The sequence below is a fragment of the Scyliorhinus torazame genome, chromosome 11 (genome assembly GCF_047496885.1).
Source record: "Scyliorhinus torazame isolate Kashiwa2021f chromosome 11, sScyTor2.1, whole genome shotgun sequence".
Classification (NCBI taxonomy): Eukaryota; Metazoa; Chordata; class Chondrichthyes; order Carcharhiniformes; family Scyliorhinidae; genus Scyliorhinus; species Scyliorhinus torazame.
Window position 1 is genome coordinate 20,438,347 of NC_092717.1, and position 24,003 is coordinate 20,462,349.

The following is a 24,003-nucleotide window of genomic DNA, read 5'->3' on the forward strand; positions in this document are numbered from 1 at the left end:
TCTGGATGGCGAACTGTAACTAGTGGGGTGCTGTAGGGACCATTCCTCGGACCTCAACTGTTCTCAATCTATATAAATGATCTGCAAGCAGGGACAGAGTGTAACAAAGCAAAATTTGCAGATGATACTAAAATAGGTAGGAAAGCAGGCAGTGAAGGAAGATAAAGATTTTACAGAAGGATATAGATAGGCTAGGATATTGGGCCAAAATTTGGCAGATGGAGTTTAATGTAGATAAGTGTGAGATTGTCCATCTTGGTCGAAAAAATAGAAAAGCAAATTATTATTTAAATGGAATGTATGCAGGTACAGCATGTAATTAAAACATCAAATGGAATGTTGGTCAGTGAAAGGAGATGTTTGAATGTCCAAGTGGCCTGTTTTCGAAAGCAATTGATTGGAGAATGGAGGCTACACTTAGACAGCAGTGATGTGCCACAGCAATTTCCTTCCGTACTCAATTATCCTCTACTCCAGGAAGTGGGACGAGGTTACAGTGGGGTTGAGGCAGGGGGCAGAAGTCGCCCTCTTCTGTAAAACCTGGCACCAAATGCCAGTTAAGAAACAATAGCCATAGCAACTTTGGGACTCACTGGCTGAAAGGGTGGCAGAGGCGGGAACCCCTCACAACATTTAAGAAGCATTTAGATGATCACTGGAAATGCTATAGCATACAAAACTATGGATCACGAAACTGGGATTAGAATAGATAGGTACTCGGATGGCCGGCGTAGACACAGTGCGTTAAAGGGCCTCTTTTCTTTCCCTGTAAAGCTCTATGACTCAAACTCGTGAAAAAGTCATGAATGAAGGGGGTCTATTTGTTTACTAAGATGCATTAATGTACTATACTATACTATACTAATATCAGTTATGATTGAATGGCGGAGCAGACTCGATGGGCCCAGTGGCCTAATTGTGCTCTTATGTCTTATTGTCTTATACTAAAACCATTTAGAATCTTCATAGGAAAAGGCAAAGTGGAGGAGCTAGTTATCTTTAAAAGAGTGGGCTTACACTAAATTGCGACTCTTTTTTACTTTTCCATAAGTACATGATTGCATGTTATCCTTCAGGTTATTGATTTGTTAATTGATCAATAATATCACTTTATTTTTAACCTGAGAATGAGATCTGATATGATGGCCGGGATTCTCCGAAAGTGTTGACGCCGGCGTAAACACTGGAGTGGTGCATGCCGGCGTCAGCGGTCCTCCTGGCCCAGCGATTCAGCGGCCCTCAGGGGGCCAGCACGGTGCCGGAGTGCTGCTCCGGCGCCGGAAGGCGGCCCTGCACTGCCGGCGCGGGTCCGGGCAAGTGCGCGACGGCCGTCTCCGCGCCGGACCAACATAAAGGCCCCCTCCAGATCGCGGGTGCCCGCCGACGGGTAGCCCCCGATCGCGGGCCTGGACGCCGTGGAGGCCCCTCCCGGAGTCTGATCCCCCCCGTCCCCCCACCAGGACAGCCACTGCGACCGCGGGTCTGTGCTCCCGCCAGGTGGTACCAGGTTGGAACCACGCCGGAGGGACTCGGTGGGAATTCGACAGGTCGACCACGGAGAATCGCCGCGCGGGCCTCTTTCAGCGGCCCCCGACCTGCGCCGCGGTAACCACGCAGGTGCAATTGGCGCCAATTCTCCGGTCACCGGAGAATTGCTTCCCAGCGTCGGAGCAGCGTGGCGGGAATTTCCTGCGTCACTGCCGATTCTCCGATCCGGCGCGGGCTTGGAGAATCCCAGCCCATGGCTCTACCACTGTACAGTGAAGGACTCTTCGAAGGCATAGGATAGATCCCCGAATAAACACTCGGCATGGATCGCTGTTAGTTATCTAGATTTCCGGGTTGAGGTAGATGCGCTCAAAAGGTACTGGGGGGTTCACCTGTGAAATGAATGAATAGTTTTTTTTTGAGAACTTCCCAAGCTGTGTGCATGTTTGTGTTGTTTAAGCCTCTTTTTATAAGACCTGTTTTAAATTCTTGCATACGCTTCTGTTAAAGTGAACTATTTCTGGCAGGATCCAACTGTTCTTCCTGCCTCCATCACATTGCCTACCTAATTTGGTGGCTAGAAACAAAAACAATAGAATACCCCAAGAAGAAAAATCATTCCAAAAAATGCGCCTGCAAAGTTACTGAAAACGAACAAAAATATTGGACAAAAATAGCAACAGCACCTTAAAGAGCTCTGCATATTGGGGGCTTTCATTTTCAGCATTAGCAAGCGGAGTGCACAGCATGATTCCGTTCTCTAGAAATTGTACAAATGCAAAATCCTGCGGGTGCTGGAAATTTGAAACGAAAATAGAAAATGCTGGAAAAGTTCAGCAGGTCTGGCAGCATCTGTGGAGAGAGAAACAGAGTTAATGTTTCGAGTCCATATGACTCGGTTTTTAGACCAGAAATTGCACCTTTTGGAATATTGCGCGCTGCATTAATTGGGCCGGAAACCAGCAAAAATAGTTGCCTCCTTTTTTTCACCATTCTTGCATGCACCTTCTATGCTATTGAGTGTAGGTTGTTGGTTGGAATCTCTGCTTCTAGTCTGTTACACATTGCTATGCTCTTGTGTCAAACCATCCATCAATACCTCCATATAAGGCTTAATAAATTAGGCTTTCCAAATGGCAGTGCACAGCTGACTGACTCTTATAAACTGTCTTGAAATATGTGGAAGGGATATTATCAAAGGTACATAGAACATAGAACGATACAGCGCAGTACAGGCCCTTCGGCCCACGATGTTGCACCGAAACAAAAGCCATCTAACCTACACTATGCCATTATCATCCATATGTTTATCCAATAAATTTTAAATGCCCTCAATGTTGGCGAGTTCACTACTGTTGCAGGTAGGGCATTCCACGGCCTCACTACTCTTTGCGTAAAGAACCTACCTCTGACCACTGTCCTATATCTATTACCCCTCAGTTTAAAGCTATGTCCCCTCGTGCCAGCCATTTCCATCCGCGGGAGAAGGCTCTCACTGTCCACCTTATCTAACCCCCTGATCATTTTGTATGCCTCCATTAAGTCTCCTCTTAACCTTCTTCTCTCCAACAAAAACAACCTCAGGTCCATCAGCCTTTCCTCATAAGATTTTCCCTCCATGCCAGGCAACATCCTGGTAAATCTCCTCTGCACCCGCTCCAAAGCCTCCACGTCCTTCCTATAATGCGGTGACCAGAACTGTACGCAATACTCCAAGATTAGGATGGGCAAGGATGAAAGGGAAGAAAGTTCAGGCTATGTGGACTTGTTAATTTACTGAGGCCAGGTTGTTACCCACATGGCCCGCACACATTCTTTGAAGGTATCAGATAAGTTTCATTGTTTCAAAATAAATACTGATCATGGGTCACTCTTAGTTATCTAGAAAAACACCAGCACATTTCTCCCCTTGTTTTTCTGTCACAAACAAAATTGTGTTTCACAAATTGACCGCCAAAAAATGGCACCCACCAGCCAGCGCAATTTTAATTGTTAGTCATTAAATGTGACCAGAAGTAAGGTCATTTTTTCAAGTAAGATACTTGTCTTCTGTAGTGAAGAATGAATGATGGTGGGATTTTAAGTTGGCTAGGCTTCCTAATGAAACGCTGTGCCTTTCACAGGACGAGGGAAGTGAAGTATGTAACATGCCTGTCTATTTCTGTTTTTGTTCTTAGACAGTGATAGTGAAGAGTCCATCATGAAGGATGAGGTTTTCAACTTAGACAAGCAGGCAGGTGATGCTGCTGGAGAGGAGGTCGGTTGACAATATTACTTTGATTTGGCTCAGTAGAAAAATTATATTTGTACATTCCATATAATTAGAATGCCAGTACATCGTTAAAACTGAGATTGCCAAGTCTACATGACTCCTGCAAATAACCAACCAGTTGGTGCTTGTTGATGATGGGAGCTGCAACATTAAATTGCACCTTTGTATTCCTTGCCACCTACATCCCATTGATCCAATCACCTCAATCATCAGAGCTACATACAGCTTTGTGATCATCATGTATGCTTCCTTGATTATTCACAATTTCACTTCCTCAATTTGGAGATACTGCAAGGACTGACCAGGGATGTTGTGGCAACTTGTGGCTGAGCCTAATCAGAGTATGTGAAGCTCTGATAAGTGCAGAAGTTGTGTCTCTGGGCGAGCAATGAATCCCATTATAACAAAATATACCTACGAACATACGAATGGGGAGTAGGAGCAGGCCTACCTGCCACACCACGCCCTTCCACTTTTAAACTTGAAGCAGTCATAGAAAAACACCCAAAATGTGTAAAATTAAAGCAACAACCAGCCAAAATCAACCAACAACCAATCTGTAACCTTAAGTAGTTGATGAGGCCTTTAAATTAGGCTCCTGGAGTGGTTGTCGGTGGGTGAGCTCTCCCTGCAGCTTAAAGCTTATTCCGCATGCAAGCTAAAGGTGGGGAGGAGGATATCGGTTGAACCTTGGAGATGCAAGGCAGATATCAAATCAGCTTGGCACAATAATTTACATCATGACGTAGTGCCTATACCAGCTTGGTATCCAGCGCTCTTTTTGCATCACAAGTGTGGATGCGCACGCAGCATAGGTACCATTTTGGAACTCTAAACAGCAATCAATTGGTCCAAAACCTTGACACTACAGAGCTGAAAGTCTTGCCCCTTGTCACTGCCAGTCCTCAATTAAGCAGCCCTCTGTAACCTGACAGCAGGACTGACCATTTAAAAAATATGATTCATGTTTCAGAAGGCAAATAAAACCAAAGAGGATGAGCTGAAGAATGGACCACAAGAGCTCAATACAATGATCACCGAAAATTCACAGATACAGCAGCAACATGATTCTGTGGCAAAGCAGCTCGATCACGTTAAGGCTTTAATGCAGGCAAATCAATTATTGACAGAGGGACTTCGAACCAAGCTGCTTCAGATATGGTGTCAAATGCCTAAAAATGAAGTAAGAGGTTCATTCATATGTTGTTTTTTCCTTACTTTCATCAAAGCAATTGTGGCAACAATGAACAAAAAATATTCAGTCCATCGCTCATTTTCCCAATGTGGGATGAAACTGTTACACTAAATGTGTATTTCGTTTCCAGAATAAAATTTAGAGCAGGATGTTCCAGTCCTGCCCACTGCTGGGATCCTCCGTTCCCACCAAAGTCAGTGGCGATTTGAATGGCTCGCCGCGGGGAAGCTTGTTAAAGCGGGGCCAGAAAATCCTGGCCACAGTATACATAAAATCCCGACTATTGTTGTATAGAGTTACCTATCGGTAGGATTTGCATCTCAGAAACACGCCATTCAGCCCAACTGGCCATGTATTTTCCAATGATAAGCCGGTTAGCCCAGAGTTAGACTATTGTTCCCTATGTAGATCTGACAGCCTCGGTGGAGGTACAGAGGAAATTAATCCACATTATATCAGAGATGGGAGTTAAGCAGAGGAACGAGGGAAGCGAGCAGGGTTTTCCGGCTCCCCCACAGCGTGTTTCCCGCATGGGAAGCAGCTCGCCATTGGAGGCCAGCAGGATCTTCCGGCCCCACCGAAGTCACTGGCGGTTAGCGTTGCACGCTGGCCTTGCTGTCAGGGAACCCACCCTGGGTGGGCCAGCTTCAGGAAGACCGGAAGGTCCCGCCAGTGAGAGGGACCAGAAAATCCCACCCCGTAGCTCTTCATTTTTTAGAGCGGAAAGGGATAATATATTGGATAGAAGCATTCACAGTCATGATGAACTTTGATAAAGTTATAATAGGGAAAAGTATTGCCGTGGGTGATAAATCGCTGACCAGATCAGCATAAAAGGGAGAAGGTGCCATCAAAAACAGTAGATGAAGCAGATCTCATGATGCCTTATAAAAGAAAAATAACTGCGTTTAAAATAAAAGACGGAAAAAAAACTTCTCTTAACGGCCCTAATACAGTTTCTGTTTTCCTTTTGAAAAAGGTAAGAACATTCAAGGAGGATGAGATTAGTGAAGTTGACAGTGAGAGCCTTCTCGTTTTTCCTGGGGAGGAATCATCTCTGGCTAGTGTTTGCGAAGATGATCATAATTTAGCAATGGAGCAACAAAGCAGTTTGTTAAAGGCACCTGTAGAAAGTGCAAAGTGTGAAAAAGCCAGTGGACCCTCTGAAATATGTCACTCAAGGTGCGATGTGAATTGCCTAAACAATTATGTTCAGACTGTAAAGCCACAAGAAGGGAGCATGTGCCTGGAGGAGAGGGTGCCCGATCTGGAAAAGCACTCAGAACAGCACAATGAGGCTCTTCGGACCCCGGTCTCGAGTCTCAAATGCGACCATTCCGAAATAGAACTGGTGGGCAAAAGCGCGTCACAAAAAGATCGGCTGGTCATAAGCTTGAAAGACTTGGAAAGTGCTGCAGAAGAAATGCATCAGTACAACCAGAAGATCTTGCTGGCAAAAGACACAATTGAAGATACTGCGCAGACCGTTAAGGTTAGATTGCAAAAAATCCAGTGGCAGCTTATGGAACTAGAGGCGGCCAACAGGAGCCTTCACTTGCAAATTGGGAAACTGAATGCTGATTACAGTCATATACAGGAACATCACCAATGTGTGGTGTGTGAGAACAAAAGTTTGGCAGATCAGTGTGTTGATCTGCAAGCAAATCTAAACAGTACAGCAGCGGAAAATGATCAGATGCTCATTGTCATAGCCAGGTTGGAGAAAAGGATAGAGGCGGCCCTTGTGAACTTAACCGAAATCGCAACAGAAAAAAATAAATTGGAACAGCAACTCCAGTCCTTAAAAGTAAGAAAAAATTATTACTTTATTTTACATTTTATCCATCTTTCTTATTTCTTGAAAGAGCTGTCATATAGAATCATAATATCATAGAACATCCTTAGCTTAGAACAGGGCAAAATTATGATTATCCGCCAGAATTGTGCTTCATTTATGCTTATCATTGGATAGTAATGGTGATTGAGTATGAATGCATAAAGGTGTGTGAGTTAGGCAGTGCCCTAAGCTCTGTCATGCTGGCTTAATGATGTTGATGCTGCAAGTTGAAAATTGTAGGGTAATAACTATTCAGTTGATCGACCGCTAATATATTGCTATTACAAAGTAATGGTGTCCCCTAAAATAACTAGAATTACATAATTTGATACATGTTGTACATTTGGGCAGCTTCAAGGAGTGGGATTTTCTGTGCCCCCGCGCGGTATGTTTCGCGGCGGCAGAGCAGGCCCGTCATTGGCTGGCTGCGGGATCAGAAGATCCTGCCACTGGCCAATGGGGCGTCCCGTTCTATGCACTCCCCAGTGCCAGGAAACCCACGGCGGCGGCTCATTGTTAGCAGGATCAGAAGATCCCTCCGGTGAGAATGGCTGGAAAGTTCTGGATATGGACTGGGGCGTTCATTTGGGCAGGCTCTTATGTATATGGCCTCATTGTCCTGCTCACTTTGGCAACTGCTTTTATGCAAGTGATCATCTCACTCTCACTGTATCAAGTAATAACATATACGCAGTTCTAGCATTGGCTATTCTTCTGCACTATCTCATTGTTTCAGAACTGTCAGTATTAAATAACACAAGTATAACTTGAGCGATTATGTTCCAGGAATGGGCAGCACGGCAGCACAGTGGTTAGCACCGCTGCCTCACAGCGCCAGGGACCCGGGTTCGATTCTGACCTCGGGTGACTGTCTATGTGGAATTTGTACTCCCCGCCGTGTCTGCGTGGGTTTCCTCCGGATGCTCTGGGTTCCTGCCACAGTCCAAAGATGTGAAGGTGAGGTGGATTGGCCATGCTAAATTGCTCCTTGGATGGGGTTACAGGGATAGGGCAGGGATTCGGCCAAGGTAGGGTGGTCGATGGGGCGAATGGCCTTCTTCTGCACTGTGGGGATTCTATGATGAATGTGAAACTATGCCACCAGGACAGCCGCTCCCATCGCTGTACATGCCCGACATGAAAGGGAGCAGCAATTCCATGGAGGGGGGAGGCGGGCGGGAGGGGGGGGCTGGGCAGACCCAGGGGTAGTGCCGGAGGATGCTAGGGTGACCTGGTGTGCTTACCCCCCACACACACACACACTCACCTAAACCACACAACCCAAACCCTGAAAACCGACCAAATACTTCTGGACCATTCAATCTTGTTCCTCCCAACACTATGTTCACCTCACTGAAATGTAATGTAAACAATCTATCTGTTAAAAGAATGGAGAAACACTTTGTGAGGTTGCGTGAAAGACGTGCTTTCCAGTTTCTACGCCAAGGACGGACATATCATTACATCACCAGGATTATAGCAACACATGTGCGGCAACTCTGGAATGTAAGGGACACGGAGGTTATGGAAAGTAACTGCCACTAAACCCAACCAGGTATCTAAGGTAAAGCCAGATGTGTAGCATAGGACCATAACACCAGGTCCACCATTTCTTGTGGGAGCCATTGTGAGGCCCAAAATACTGGTATGTCTTTAAGGGTCATGATTAACAGCAGCCAACATCACTATTGTGAATTCAGTGATCTCCTGCCACATCTTGCCTCGTGTGCCAGGAACAACCTTGAAATATTGGCGAGCTGAGTTCAGTCTGTGGTCTCAGAGTTGCAGATCTACCTTGTACCCTTATCCTAGCAGCCTTTTGTTGGAAATAGAGTCCCTCCTATTTTTTGGCTTTGCCCCCACAGCCGAGGAGACAGCCAAGAAATCGGCTACCAGACCTTCCAAATCAATCCTGTTCTGAGCCAGCTGTCGGAGTGGTTCGGAGAACTCCTGACGTGGAGGAGTGCGGATTTTTTCCAGCGTGCATCGCAGTCATGTCAGCTGCAGTCTGAAGCCAATGTACAGACTGTCTGCTCTTACAAAGCTGTAAAGTAGCATTATTTCAAATATATGAAAGCGAACATAGTACCCTAGCCACTGTCTGAAACCGAACTAAATTGTCCGCAACCATGACATGCTGTTTGACTCTTGCTTCACTCCCAACCCCATATTCTCACCATCTCCAAGATCACCAACTTCCAGGACCAGCACCATTCACCTGAAAAAACATCACCTTCGTCCTGGTCTCAACTCGCCTGCTACAGAAACTCTCATCCATGCCTATGTTACCTCCAGATTTGACTATTTCAGTGCTCCTACCTCGCACCCTCAGTAAACTTAAGCTCGTCCACAACTCTGCTGTCCTTACCCTAAATCGCAGCAAATCCATTTTACCCATCACCCTGTGCTCGCTAACCTACATTGACTTGATGGGCACGATCTAACCAAAAAAACCCGGTTTGTTCTGGGAGGGATTAGAGAGGTTTACACGCCGGGAGCGGCCCCGCTATCTAATGGCACTCTTGTGTTTTCAAGGCCCCGGCGGGGAATGCCTCCCGAGGCCGCACTTAACGTCATTTCCTGCATTGAGGAACGCTGACAAGTGGTGCTCCTCAGTGCAGGAAAAGATCGTGGATCCATTTTTAAATGGTTCCCCGATCTCCCCCCCCCCCCCCAGCCGACGCAACCCCCCAACTCACCTATAAGGGGGTCCTCGAGCCCACCCACAACCTCGGGCCCCATCACTGGGATAGGAAATGTGCCAGCCTGGCACCATGGGAGTGCCACCTGGGCACCTTGGCAGAACCAACACTGACACCCAGGTGACACTGTCAGGGTGCCCAGGTGGCATTGCCAGGCTGACAGTGCCAAGGTGCTTGGGTGTCATCAGCAGGGCCAGGGTGTCACCCTGCCCAGATAACAACCACCCTGGGGATTCCGTTTGAGGGAACTAGTGCTAAACAGGGCCTGGCTGGGGTCTCCTTGGCAAGACTGGTAGATCCCGGGTGCTGGTTCAACCTGCCATCAGCAGAGTTAAGTGAGCTTTTAAACTCACTTAACTTTGCAAGTCTGGGCCCTATCCATTGTGGACGGGAACCAGATTGCTTAACGACCGTCGGGGATCCAGGAAGAGGCCTCTCCCTGCCACGTCCCATCCCATCCCAATTCTGGCGGGACGTGGCCGGTAAATCATGCCCTATATTTCTCATCCTTATTTTCAAATTCCTCCATGGACTTGCCTGTCCCTATCTCTGTAACCTGGTCATGCCCTGCACTCCTCGAGGTCTCGGTTATCCTCCAATTCTGGCCTCATGCGCAACCCTGATTTTCATCACTCTCTACCACTGTTGGCCGTGCCTTCAGCAGGCCCAAGTCCTTGAATCCCCTCCCTAACCCTCTTCCCATCTCCTGTAAGAGTCTCCTTAAAACCAACCTCTTTGACCAAGCCTTTGCTTCCCCCTCCTGGTATCTCGTTACATGTCTCAGTGTAAAGGTTTGTTTGCGAATCGTCTTGGGCAGTTTTACTTTTTTAGAGGTGCTATAAAAAACACCAAGTTATGGGCGCTGTTTTTGGAAGGAGACAGATAATTCACTCACAACCAAGCTCATTCATTCCACGGACCGTGCATAATGTGTTCCCCCACCCAATCCATCGCCACGCCCGAGAAAATAATTTGAACTTACTCTCTTCGTATCTCCCCTTCCTCCCCACGACCTCCAAAACAAAAATGCCACGTAGAATATGTCTCATCTTGCACCCATGTCATGAGCTGGTTTATTTCACTTTAACTACCACAAAGGAAACAATGCTTATCCGTGGAACATTTAGCTATTCCATGAATTTTTTTCCTATTCAATGAATGGAAACAATGGAACCTGTGGTTATTTCTGAACAGATTACAGCGGAAGCCAGTCAAACTGAACTATATATCTCTCTATCCTAACGTATGGCAGTGTTTCCATGGCTTGCAGGAAGCACAGCTTGGTCCCTCAGTGTGACGTGACAGTCTCAATAAATGTAACTAAAAGGTTCAATATTACTTCAAAATTAAAGTAACCTTAACCTAAAGAAGTAGAGAATATAATTAAACAACGTTTGCTATCTTTTTTTGCTGTCAATGAAGTGTGGGCTTTGCCGGACACCTGCATTTGTTGTTCGCAACCCTTCAAGGCGAACTGGGTTTAGGTTCTCAAAATATTTCTCAGCAAGTAAGCCTTTTTTACTCTATTTAAGAAATGCACGGAGAAAAAATAATTTCCTTTCCCCTTGCCAGGATGAGTGCAAGAGGCGTGAGGAGGCAAGGATTGCGGAGAGGGAGCAGATTAACAAAAACTACAGCAAGCTAGTTGATGAGATTGAAGCGCTCCGTGTGCAGACTGAGAAGGAGCACTGCAACACACTGAGCCTGAAGCAAGAAATCTCTGCAGTGAGGAACGAGAACCACCGGCTGCAACAGGTCGCAGAGGAGGAGACCAAGAAAAAGAGATTAGCTGAGCTGGACGCCAGGAGGTGGAAAAAGGAGTTTCACATACTGGCTGCCGAGCAGCAGGAGAAAGTACGTTCTCACTAAATGACTTCATGCTGAGAGCAGACTTGCCTGAGAAATGAATAAGTTTAAGGAAGATGTTTGCATTTATGTGCATGGATTATTTATTGCCGGTCACTGCTGAGTGTAAACTTCCAGCCACCATTTTAAAGTAATATTTTTTGTCTTTATCACTTGCGTTATTTTCACAATAAATTCCTGCGTCCTTATTTCTGGCAACTGTGCAAAGTTATCGATGCTGCAATTACACCTTCCTGCCGGTGGTAATCCAGCAGTGCTTCCACCAATGGAATGCTGTCACTTCGGTGTGACAAATTCAGGCAGGCGATTAAAAAAAAATAGTGTGGGCATACTCGTTTACAATGGAGTAGCAAATGATTGGCACCCAAGCATGCAAATGTAAAGCCCTGGTTTCAAATTGCGGTAGAAATTGGGTAGAGGGTGGGTGGCCAAATTGTCCCGACCTCGGCATTATGAGGCCTGAGCGATTTGGACACCAGGCCTGTGCGATTTGGACACCAGGCCGTGTCTTTTTACATTGGCTCAGTGGCTTGCTTTGATGCTGGCTGGGATCAGTAGGTAGGCAGGAGCAGAACGTCAGGTGGCGGGACAGGATACACATTTGCTGCCAATTTAATTGCCTTCTTAAGTTAAAGTGGCTACAGGGTTCTTGGCAGAGCAGCAAACAGACAAAATAAGGTGCACGCGAAAGGTAGTCACATTCTGAGCAGTTGTTGGCTGAAAATCTTTTATAAGTTCATAAGATGTAGGGGAAGAATTAGGCCATTTGGCCCATCGATTCTGCTCCGCCATTCAATCATGACTGATCTCATCTTGGCCTCAACTCCACCGTCCTGCCCTTTCTCCATAACCCTTGAACTCATTACCAATTAAAAATCTGTCTCACCTCATTAAATTTACTCACTGCCCCAGCATCCACCGCACTCTGGGGTAGCTGTAAGAGTACTGTTGACTAGTTTTGTTTACAAGGACATATACTGTGTACCAAGGCATTTCTGCATTGCTTGATGGTTTTGCACTCCTGGACTAAACTGCCCTTATAATATGGCCACCCATAGAAGGTCGAAACTGGAATTGGTACTTGGGGATGAGCTTCAAGGCAACAGTAGAAATATCAGAAAGTAGCTTATAAGAGCTGCACAGGCCAAGAGAGTAATTAAACCAAATTAGTGCCAGAGAGAGGGAGATTCGCTAACTTGTGGTGCTCAGTGATCTAGTGGTGGTCCAATGTCATGGCACTGCTACAGTTCCAAAGGGCTGTGGGGGTGAGTTATAAAAGGCAGCAGCATGTGACCATCGGGCCATGTGTTTCCTAGCCCTCAGCTGGCTATCCGCTACATAACGTGCTGCTTCTGTGTACTGTTCAGCCGCCACAGCTGAGTTGCTGCTTGCAAACATTGTGAAGAGGGTGAGAATTGGAGGACGTGTGCTGGTGTGTTCAAGGGTGGTGGGGTATTGTTCTTCCAGGCTGCCATGTTAGAAACCACAGCACATTATCTTGGGCAACTGTCCAGTGCAGTGTAGCACCGAGGGAGGGGGGCATTGCACAAGCAAAGGGGTCGTCTTTTGGACAAGACATTAAACCTACACCCCATTTTGTCTCTCAGGCACATATAAACACAGGATCCGATTACACTATTCAAAGAACAAGGGAGTTTTTCCTGTGTTAAAGGCAAAATGTTTTCCTCACCCAAAATTACCAAAAAGGTTTACCTATGGCGATTTATGCTGTGATTAGGATCTTGATGTGTGCAATTGGGTTGCCACATCTTCCTAACATTTCAAATGTAAGCACCTCGGCATGCCCCAGGGTCATGGAAGGTTATTAATATGCGCATGTTTGTTCTTATTGTGCAGCAAGGCTGTGTTACAGAAATGTAATGTGTGATGCACTTTGCAAGATGTTAGCATGCCAGGGCTTTCAACTGTGAGCTGCAGCTCCAATACTTGTCAACTTGAACATAGGCAAACTTTGTGGAAGAGCAAATGTAAGGTAGCACTCCTAACCTATGAGTTTAACCTACGAGTTGATGAGTGCAAAAATCATAACTTCAAACACCGCCTAAGGATCTGAGTGCATATTCTAGCCTTCAGTTCAGTATGGCAGGGGAGCCGCACCATTGTGGGTGTGGCAGTAAGATGTTAAATAAAGGCACTATGTGCCTGCCAAGATGAGCGTGGCAGTGCTGATGTCGTAGCCAAAATTTATCCCTTGATCAACACTGCAAAATAAGTTCCAATTAGTCATTTATGGCACTGCCATTTATCAGAGTTTGCGGTGCACACTTTGGCTGCTTTGCTTATCTACAAAACAGAGGCAGCAGTTCAAAAAGCAATATTATTGTCTGTGAAGCACTTTGAAATGTGTTCAGGATTCAAAATGCCTGTGTTTCCTTTAGTGTGAGTAAGTATCGGAGTTCTTTCAGTAAGGCAACAGCAGATGTGCAGCATTCTGCTGGTCACAACTTTGTGAAGTGCATACTTGAGAGCCGGCTTCAATGCCTCTGCTGCTCCCTGAAGGCGCGCTGTCTCTTTGTCTATTCTCAGTTACTGTGGGAACTGTAGGCAGGGATTTCTCTGATGCACATCTTCCACTGCCCTTTGGACAAGCAAATTGGAATGCCAGTGAAGGTACCGTCGCATCACTGTCTACACAACAGATAGTTTGTGTGCTACCTCCCACCACAGAATCCTCTTGCTGTCTCCTAATCTGCTTTACTAGCTACACCCTTTGCACAGGAAGAAACAGTGTTTGACCCCCATGTGTGGTAGCTTTACAAGTACATGACCATATCCGGTCAAAATGCAGACTGCAGTCCTTTCAAAGCCTTTACTGTGGCAGCTACTGTGCTCCTCTCCATTGCTGAGTTGTCATAGTGGGAGGCGCCGTTCTAATTGGGAATTTCTTACTGGGCGCATTGAATTGGAATTGGCTCTGAAAGACCACGGCAGGGTTCGCTGTGCACAGTTTGAGCAGGGGCAAAGCCTGCGGGAAAACAAACCTCTCTGAGAAATTGTGGGAGCCATAATGAAACAATTAGATATCAGCATGTAACTTTGATATTTGAACATACGAAATAGGAGCAGGATTAGGCCATAGGCACCTTCGAACTGGCTCTGCCATTATGACTGATCTAACTCAACTCCACTTCCCCGCACTATCTTCATATTATTATCTGTTAGTATTGATTCTGTTAATATCTAAAAATCTATTGATCTCGGTCATGAATATACGCAAAGGCTGAGCATGGACAACTCTCTGGATTGGAGAATTCCAAAGACTCATGACCAGCTGCTTTTCTCCTCATCTCATTCCTAAATGCCACCGACCGCTTCTTCTGGGACTGACCCTGGTTCTCCAGGGGATCCTCCGGTCTCACCCGCAAGTGGGGTTTACGGGTGTCACCAAAGTCAATGGACCTTTGGCTGGCTCTGGAAAATCACACCAGCCCCCAGGGGCAATATCCTTCCACCACCTTCCCTGTAAAGGCCCTTTTGTTGCTTTGGGCAACTTTCATTTTCGCTCCTGACATGGAGTGACTGTCAATTTTGCTTCTTTGATACATGGGTAGATCAGCAAAGATGGGGGGAGGCTGGAATGAAGCACAAACACCAGCATTGACTGGTTGGGCCGAATGGCCTGTTTCTGTGCCATTTATCCTATGAGGTTGAACCGAAGTGTTCAAAAGAAAACCAGAAGGCTCAAGTTAGAACTTTTCTCACTGAATTTCTATTGGAAAATTTACCTTATGAAATAGGCTGCCCCCTAAAAACAGCAGTCACGGCATTTATGTGGTGTTTTATGGTCACTTGTCAAGTTAAGTAGTTAGTAGGCCGTTGGCTGTGGTTTGTACCTTAATAAAAAACAGCCTGTAAGGATTAATGAAAGGTATTCAGCAAGATCTTTTAACAGAGCTTCCAAGATTGGGGATATGTTAAAGCTGAGCTTTACAATCAAAAGATGCGACGCAGAGACATTTAATGGCGCAAAACCCAGTTGAACTTTAAGATGCGTTACATTTTCAAACCGCAGCGAATGAGTCTGGCTCCATGTGCCTCTGGATGTTAACAGAGACTCACTCCTAAGTTAATTTTTTTAATCTTCCTGAAGATTCAAAAAAGTTAAGGTTTTACACATATGCGTTGTTTGCAGAGAGAATCAAAAAGCGTAGTAAATACGAGAAGGAAAAACAAAGTCATGTGGAAAATGTAAACAACTTTTACATTTCTTCCTCCTCCCTCCTTTATTACGTTGTGTTTTTGGTTAGGAAAGGCAAACCAATATTGTGGTGCAGACGTTGAAAACTGAAATGAATACATTGAAAAATACTTCCAAACTGAAAGAAAAAGAAATCAGACAAAACATGAAAATGCTGGCTAACATTATTCTGGTGAGACGTTAAATATATTTGTTCTTTTTAAATGGGAGTTTTAGGCAATGGATATTTGTGGTACTCTGTCCTTGTATACTTCATTCAAAAATAAGGTTTGTCTTTCTACATGTTGGAAGAACACATTTCATTGATGTCGTAACTTCAGTGTAAAAACATGTCTCATGGTGCTTTGCATAGGGGACATCTGAAGACACCAAACATATGAAGGGTCAGGGAGTTAGGAGAGGTGACCAAAATGTTGGTGGGAAGCATTGGGTTTCACACAAGACTTTTTTTTGAGGTCTAGAGGGGTGAGTGGAGGGTTTGGCGAGGAGTAGCATCAAGGCAGCTAAAGAAGCAATGAAGGAGGTGGAGGGATATACATAGAAGGTCAGATGCGGAGGACAAAAGGTTTTGGCAAGGACATTAAGCCTGGAAGATTTTTTGAAATTACAGCGGGGCAGAGCTGAGGAGAGGGATCTGACAACGAGGATGATGACTTTAAATCCAATGTATTTGGGGAGGCTAGGAACCGGTGCATGATGGATGAGCAGAACGTAATGTGGGATAAAGTAGACCTAGTTGAATTTTGGACGAGTTAGAAATTCATCAAGGTAGGAATCCGGGAGATCTGCACTTGGAGAAATCAAGAACAGTGGTGAAAAAGTGTGGCTGAGAATAAAACGAGCAGTAAAGAAATACGGAGGCTGATGCTCAGGATCAGCAAGATGCTGTTCCTTGTCCAAAAACAACTTCTCTTACGAATTTCCCACCTGCACCATGTGTTATTTTACAGTGGAACTAGATGTTATTTTCTAATGATGAAAGGTGCAGAAAGTCCCAGTTCACTAGTTAAATGGCAAAAGATATTTTAAAAGCATTTTCATTTGATATTTTAGCTTTCTAGTGGTTCCAAAGCAAATGACCTTACAATGGCATCGTTACAGTTGGGTAATAAGTGCATAATGATTGTGTTCACCCAATCGTGTCAAAATGTTATAATTATGGCCTCATTTTTAAAAGGATATACAGTAGTTTAGTCGCTATGCAGCAGGCTAACAGCTTGTAAACCAGGAATTCAAATCTCCCCATGGAATGCCACGAAGTTGAATTCATGAGATTTGGTAAATTGTGGGCTAGCACCAGGGTGGGGGGAAAAAAGAAGACTGGTTTATTAATGATCTTCAACACGGGGAAGCGCCACATTTACCCAGTCAGTCAGGTATCTGACTCCAGTCCTGCACTGCACGATTGACTCTAAACTGTCCTTGCAAGTCGCGCAATTGCACCAACAATTAGTTTCATTGATATAGCCAAGCGTTAGTTTCTCAGTCAATACATGCAGCTTTGCCGTGCAGTTTGGACCTTCCAGTCCCGCCACTGTCAACAGGGTTTCCCGTTGTTCGCAACCTTTGCCGCCTGATGGGGGGTCGCCATCAGCGGGAACGGAAGATCCTGTCAGCGGTGAATGGCCGGAAACGGAAAATCGCAGTCTATAATTTGACTTCATTCCTGCCAGTCTTTGGCCATCCTGCACAAGTATATATATATATTTTAAAACTTTTGCCTTGAAGTACAACTAAAGTTTGTTTTAATTACTACATTTTCACCTAGGACATGAAGTTGGTGCACTCTGATTTATCTACCAAAAAACCATCTGAAAAAGGAGATTGCGCCAATTCTGGCTGCGTCAGGAGAACAAGCCAAATACTCTCCAAAATAGATGTCATCCTTTCGTCAATGGAAGGAATCATTATTTGCCGGGTAATTATAATCAGCATTTGGAATTTTGTCTGTTTACAAATTCATTAGCCTAAATTTCATAGTCGGGTAAATAAGCGTTTAGTTGAGGAACACATACCCATTCCTTGGTTGTTTTACACGAAGGTATCAGGCAATCCACCTGCCCTTCTGTCTATTGAGGCCCTTAAGTGGACAATTAAGGACTTTATTCTGCCTCCACCACAAACTTTTCAGCTTGTGGGGACAAGGCGAGCAGCTTGGCAGCTTTCACTGCATCGGCCTCTGTCCGACAGGAAGGGGGCGTGGGGTGGGGGGAAGGAAATAGGTGGAAATATCTTTTGGAGAACCTCAAGCCCATTGCGGGCACCTCACCCAACATGGTAACCCTCTTTACGCTTCCCCGTCAGACCACAAGCTGTAGCAGCTGGAGTAGGTCATTTGGCCCATCGGGTCTCTCCTTCATTCAGTGAGATCATGACTGCTCTGATGTGAACTTCCGGTGGCGGCTATGAGGGAGTAGGTCGCACATTTGGTGGCTCCCGTTTCGGTCGGACTTTTGGACTTTATACCCCGAATTTTTTGCGCTTTTGAGCGCGGACCTGGAAAGCAATAGTACTCAGGCACTGAACCCTTACAGAGTTGTATGGACTTAAGAAGCCGGAGGGACCGTAAACAGCAGAAGAAGTGGTCAAGCAAGGGCACATGGAGGCTGTGGGAGAGACCAATATGGCCGATGTCCAGAGCAAGGCGCCGACAGCCCAGCCTACAATGGAGCAGCTGCTGCAGGCCATGCAGGAGGGCTTTTTTTCTCTGAAGCGTGACAATTTGGAGCCGCTCCAGAAGTCGATGGACCGATTGGAAAAAATGATGGATGATCAGGCTGAGAAGCTCCAGGAGCTGGAGAAGACAGTGGAGGAGCAGGCCGACTTTCAAACGGTGGCGGACGTGGAAATTCGGAGGTTGAGGGATCAACAAAAAATGCTCCTGAAAAGGCGGGAGGACCTGGACAACAGATCTCGCCAGCAGAATGTAAGAATCGTTGGCCTCCCGGAGGGGGCTGAGGGGCCGCGTATGTGGAGGGTATGTTTCAGAAGCTGCTGGGGATCGAGGTGTTCCCTCGCCCGCCGGTGGTGGACAGGGCACACAGAGTGCAGGTGAGGCAGCCGCGACGAGGGGCTCCCGCACGGGCGATGGTGGTCCGGTTCCACAGGTACCTGGACAAGGAGCGGGGTCTGCAATGGGCCAAGAGCACACAAAGCTGTACCTGGTACAATATCACCCTGCGTGTTTACCAAGACCTGAGCACTGAGGTGACCAGGAGGAGGGGAGGCTACAGGCAGGTGAAGAAGATTTTGTACACGAACAAGGTGAAATTCAGGCTGCTTTTTCAGGCACGACTGTGGGTTACATATGAGAGTCAGCACCACTATTTCGAGGAATCCGAGGAGGCTTTGTTAAGAAGCAAGGGCTGGACTTCCAGTTGCGGCGATGACCAGCTAAGCCGCACGTTTCGGCGGCTCCAGCTCAAACGGACCTTCGGGCTCTTTTCAGAGCCCCAACGGGAAATTATTTTGTGACGAAACCCGGTGTGGGGTGAGGCAACAAGGAGTCCCCCCCCCCCCAGCGGAAAAGAAAAATATCGGCGGCGGCGGCCAGATCTCGGAGAATCCTCGAGGGCAGCGGCAGAAGAAAGAAAGGAGCAAGATGGCGTCGGAGGGAGCCCAGCCGACATGGGGACCGGACCAGGACGAATTTTTAAGACGCTGTGTGGAGCTGCTTAAGAAGGAGGTGCTGGCCCCGATGCTACAGGCAATCGAGGGGCTTAAAGAGACACAAAAGGCCCAGGAGATAGAGCTCCGTGTGGTGGAGCAGAAGGTAACAGACAACGAGGACGAGATCCTGGGCCTAGCGGTCAAAATGCAGACGCACGAGGCGCTCCATAAGAAGTGCATCGAAAGGATTGAAGTCCTGGAAAATAGATCAAGGAGAAAGAACCTCCGGATGCTGGGTCTCCCCGAGGGAGTGGAAGGAGCTGACGGCGGGGCTTACGCGAGCACGATGCTACGCTCGCTAATGGGAGCTGAGGCCCCCTCAGGCCCCTTGGAAGTGGAAGGGGCCCACCGGGTCCCTGCGAGGAGACCAAAGGCTGGAGAACCACCTAGGGCGATGATCGTGCGATTTCACCGCTTCAATGACAGAGAGGTGGTTCTGAGATGGGCCAAGAAGGTACGAAGTAGCAGATGGGAGAATGCGGTGATACGAGTGTTTCAGGATTGGAGTGCGGAGGTGGCGAGAAGGAGGGCGAGTTTCAATCGAGCCAAGGAGGTGCTGCATAAGAAGAAAGTGACGTTCGGGATGTTGCAGCCGGCGCGATTGTGGGACACGCACCAGGACAGACATTTCTATTTTGAAACGTCGGAAGAAGCATGGACCTTCATTCAAAAAGAGAAACTGGACCAGAACTGAGGGACTGATGTTGGAGGGGAAATGAAAATGCTGATGTATAGAGGTGTAAATTGGGGAGGGGGACACACTGAGAAATGTGGACACCGGTGGGGGGGGAAAGAAGAGACACAGGCGGGGGACGGGGAATGGGAGCGGGGTGGTAGGGGGAGTGCGCCATGGGGGGCGGGATGGTTCTAGAAAGCGCGGGGTTTCTTTTTCTTTTCCCGCGCCAGAGACATGATGGCGGGAAGATAGGCGCAAGGAGGATGGGAGTTCCTCACACGGGGGGGTTAAGGAGAGAGCGGGAGAAGCCGGGGTCAGTTGAAGTCAGCTGACTTTCGGAAGCAATATGGGAGGAGTAACCATGCTAGGTGGGGATCTAGCGGTGGGGGGGGAGGAACACAACTGGGTTGCTGCTGCGGAGATCGAAAGGGAGCTGGTAAGAGAAAAGGTGGTCGAGGCGGGAATGCGCCGCCTGAGGGACGGGTGGGTGCGCGGAACCGGGACGTGGGACTGGCCAAGAGAGGGTGATGGCTAGTCGACAGGGGAGGGGGGCGGGCAGCCCCCCAGTCCGGCTGATCACGTGGAACGTGAGAGGCCTAAATGGGCCGATTAAGAGGGCCCCAGTGTTCGCGCACTTAAAGGGGCTGAAGGCAGATGTGGCCATGCTTCAAGAGACGCATCTGAAGGTGGCGGACCAGGTTGGGTTAAGGAAAGGATGGGTGGGACAGGTGTTCCACCCAATGCTGGACGCAAAGAATAGAGGGGTGGCCATATTGGTGGGGAAACGGGTGTCGTTCGAGGCTAGGAACATTGTAGCGGACAGCGGGGGCAGATATGTGATGGTGAGTGGCAGACTGCAGGGAATGGAGGTCGTGCTGGTCAACGTGTATGTCCCGAACTGGGATGAGGCGGGATTTATGAAGCGGATGCTGGGACGCATCCCGGACCTGGAGGTAGGAAACCTGGTAATGGGGGGGGGACTTCAACACCGTGCTAGACCCAGGGTTAGATAGATCTAGATCCAGGACCGGAAGAAGGCCGGAAGCGGCCAAGGTGCTTAGGGGGTTTATGGACCAAATGGGGGGAGTACATCCGTGGAGATTTGCTAGGCCGCTGGTCAAAGAGTTCTCCTTTTTCTCCCACGTCCATAAGGTATACTCACGGATAGATTTCTTCGTTTTGGGAAGGTCACTGATTTCGAGGGTGGAAGGAACGGAGTACTCGGCCATAGCTGTTTCAGACCATGCCCCACATTGGGTGGATCTGGAACTAGGAGAGGAGAGGGAGCAGCGTCCACTCTGGCGACTGCATGTGGGATTATTGGCGGATGAGGGAGTCTGCGGAAGAGTGCGGGGATGTATCGAAAGGTACCTGGAGGCCAACGATGATGGGGAGGTCCGAGTGGGGGTAGTATGGGAAGCGCTGAAGGCGGTGGTCAGGGGGGAGTTGATCTCCATCAGGGCTCACAAGGGGAAAACAGAGGCCAAAGAAAGGGAAAGATTACTGGGGGAGATTTTGAGTATGGATACAAAATATGCGGAGGCCCCGGACGAAGGACTATACAGGGAGAGGCGACGACTCCAGACGGAGTTCGACCTGCTGACCACAGGGAGGGCAGAGGCACAGTGGAGGAAGGCACAGGGGATGAGATATGAATATGGGGAAAAAGCGAGTCGCCTGTTGGCCCACCAGTTTCGAAAGAGGACAGCGGCGAGGGAAATAGGGGGAGTTAGGGATGAAACGGGAACCACGGTGCGGAGAGCAGGGAAGGTAAATGAGGTGTTCAAGACCTTTTATATGAGAGGTTATATAGGCCCCAACCCCCAGAGGGAAAAGAGGGGATGCAGCAGTTTCTGGACCAACTAAGGTTCCCGAGGGTGGAGGCGCAGGAGGTGGCAGGCCTGGGGGCGCCAATTGGGGTGGACGAGGTGACCAAAGGGCTGGGGAACATGCAGGCAGGGAAGGCCCTGGGACCTGACGGGTTCCCGGTGGAATTTTATAGGAAATATGTGGACTTGTTGGCCCCACTGCTGGTAAGAACCTTTAACGAGGCCAGAGAAGGGGGGACCCTACCCCCGACAATGTCGGAGGCGACGATATCACTAATCCTGAAGCGAGATAAAGACCCGCTGCAATGCGGGTCTTATAGGCCTATCTCACTCCTAAATGTGGACGCCAAGTTGCTGGCAAAAGTGCTGACAAGAATTGTGTCCCGGGGGTGGTGCACGAAGATCAGACAGGGTTCGTAAAGGGTAGACAATTGAATGTCAACGTGCGACGGCTATTGGGGGTGATAATGAAGCCCCCAGCAGAGGGGGAGGCTGAGATAGTGGCGGCAATGGATGCAGAGAAGGCATTTGATAGGGTAGAGTGGGGATATCTATGGGAGGTGCTGAGGAGGTTTGGGTTCGGGGAGGGGTTTGTCAGCTGGGTTAAACTCCTCTATGGGGCCCCAATGGCAAGTGTAGTCACAAATCGGCAAAGGTCGGAGTATTTTCGACTACATAGGGGAACAAGACAGGGATGCCCGCTGTCCCCATTTCTGTTCGCGCTGGCAATTGAACCACTGGCCATAGCGCTGAGAGACTCCAGGAAATGGAGAGGGGTGGTTAGAGGGGAAGAGGAACACCGAGTGTCACTCTACGCGGATGACCTACTGCTGTATGTGGCGGATCCAGTGGGGGGATGACAGAGGTCATGCAGATATTGAGGGAGTTTGGAGATTTCTCGGGATATAGGCTTAACATGGGAAAGAGTGAGCTTTTCGTAATACACCCTGGGGACCAGAGTCGAGGGATAGATGGCCTGCCGCTAAGGAGACTGGAAAGAAACTTCCGATATCTGGGGATTCAGATAGCCAGGAGCTGGGGAACCTTACACAGACTCAATCTGACACGGCTGGTGGGACAAATGGAAGAGGATTTCAAAAGGTGGTATATGCAGCCGCTGTCACTGGCGGGTAGAGTGCAGGCGATTAAGATGATGGTCCTCCCGAGGTTCCTATTTGTGTTTCAATGTCTCCCTATATTGATCACTAAGGCCTTTTTCAAAAAAATAGATAGGAGCATCATGAGCTTCGTGTGGGCAGGGAAGGCCCCGAAGGTAAGGAGGGGGTTCCTGCAACGTAGCAGAGACAGAGGGGGACTGGCGTTGCCGAATTTGGGCGACTACTACTGGGCCGCCAACGTGGCGATGATCCGTAAGTGGATGATAGAGGGAGAGGGGTGTGGTAGTATGCATTAGGGGTCATGTGGGACTGTGCAGCCATGATGTCATTGGCTGACAGATCCCGGGTCCTGGTTGGACGTTGACCTCTAGCTCCGCCCTGAAGGCGGAGTATAAGTACCTGGAGTCCTCCCCCGCAGACAGTCTACTACCGAACTGCGGGGGAAATAGTCACGCTTAATAAAGCCTTATCGACTTCACTCTATTCGTCTCTCGGAGTCTTTGTGCACAACAATTTATTAAGCGTGCCTAAAAAGGACTAAGGAGCTCAGGATCATCCCGGAATGCCTGAGGATCAGCCCCCACGCAGTGAACGCGGCAGCAGCTTTCAAGCATTGGCAGACTTGTTTCGAGGCCTACCTCAGAACGGCCACCGGCCGGGTCACAGAAGACCAAAAACTACAGGTCCTGCACTCGAGGTTAAGCACGGAGATTTTCTCTTTCATTGAAGACGCAGAGGATTTCCAGACGGCGTTCGCAGCACTGAAAAGTCTCTATGTCCGCCCAGTAAACCAGATCTACGCTCGCTATCAGCTCGCAACAAGACGGCAAAGTCCCAGAGAATCGATAGATGAATTCTACGCCGCGCTACTAATTTTGGGACGAGCCTGCAGCTGCCCGTCGGTGAACGCAATTGATCACACGGACATGTTAATGCGCGATGCTTTTGTGGCAGGTATGAACTCCTCCCAAATCCGCCAAAGACTTCTAGAAAAGAGTCGCTAGGACTCTCAGAGGCACGGGCCCTTGAAGCCTCCCTAGACGTGGCCGCGCGAAATACCCGCGCCTACGGCCCCGACCGCGCGGCAGCCCATTGGGCTCCGTACGTACCCGTCGCGACAAACCCACCCCCC

At 48.0% G+C, this 24,003-nt stretch overlaps 1 protein-coding gene across 5 annotated transcripts in view; it reads left to right on the forward strand.

Moving 5' to 3' along the window:
- The window catches only part of LOC140385979 (uncharacterized), a 115,708-nt gene that overhangs the window by 14,191 nt on the left and 77,514 nt on the right, over positions 1-24,003 (forward strand). For 4 of the 5 annotated variants that reach the window (XM_072468617.1, XM_072468618.1, XM_072468619.1 and 1 more), the window contains 6 exons: positions 3,666-3,745; positions 4,734-4,943; positions 5,935-6,762; positions 11,067-11,348; positions 15,629-15,751; positions 17,348-17,497. In XM_072468617.1, coding sequence (XP_072324718.1) covers positions 3,666-3,745; positions 4,734-4,943; positions 5,935-6,762; positions 11,067-11,348; positions 15,629-15,751; positions 17,348-17,497 — 1,673 coding nt within the window. The remainder of the gene's footprint in view (positions 1-3,665; positions 3,746-4,733; positions 4,944-5,934; positions 6,763-11,066; positions 11,349-15,628; positions 15,752-17,347; positions 17,498-24,003) is intronic. The other variant, XM_072468620.1, reaches the window with a different exon arrangement.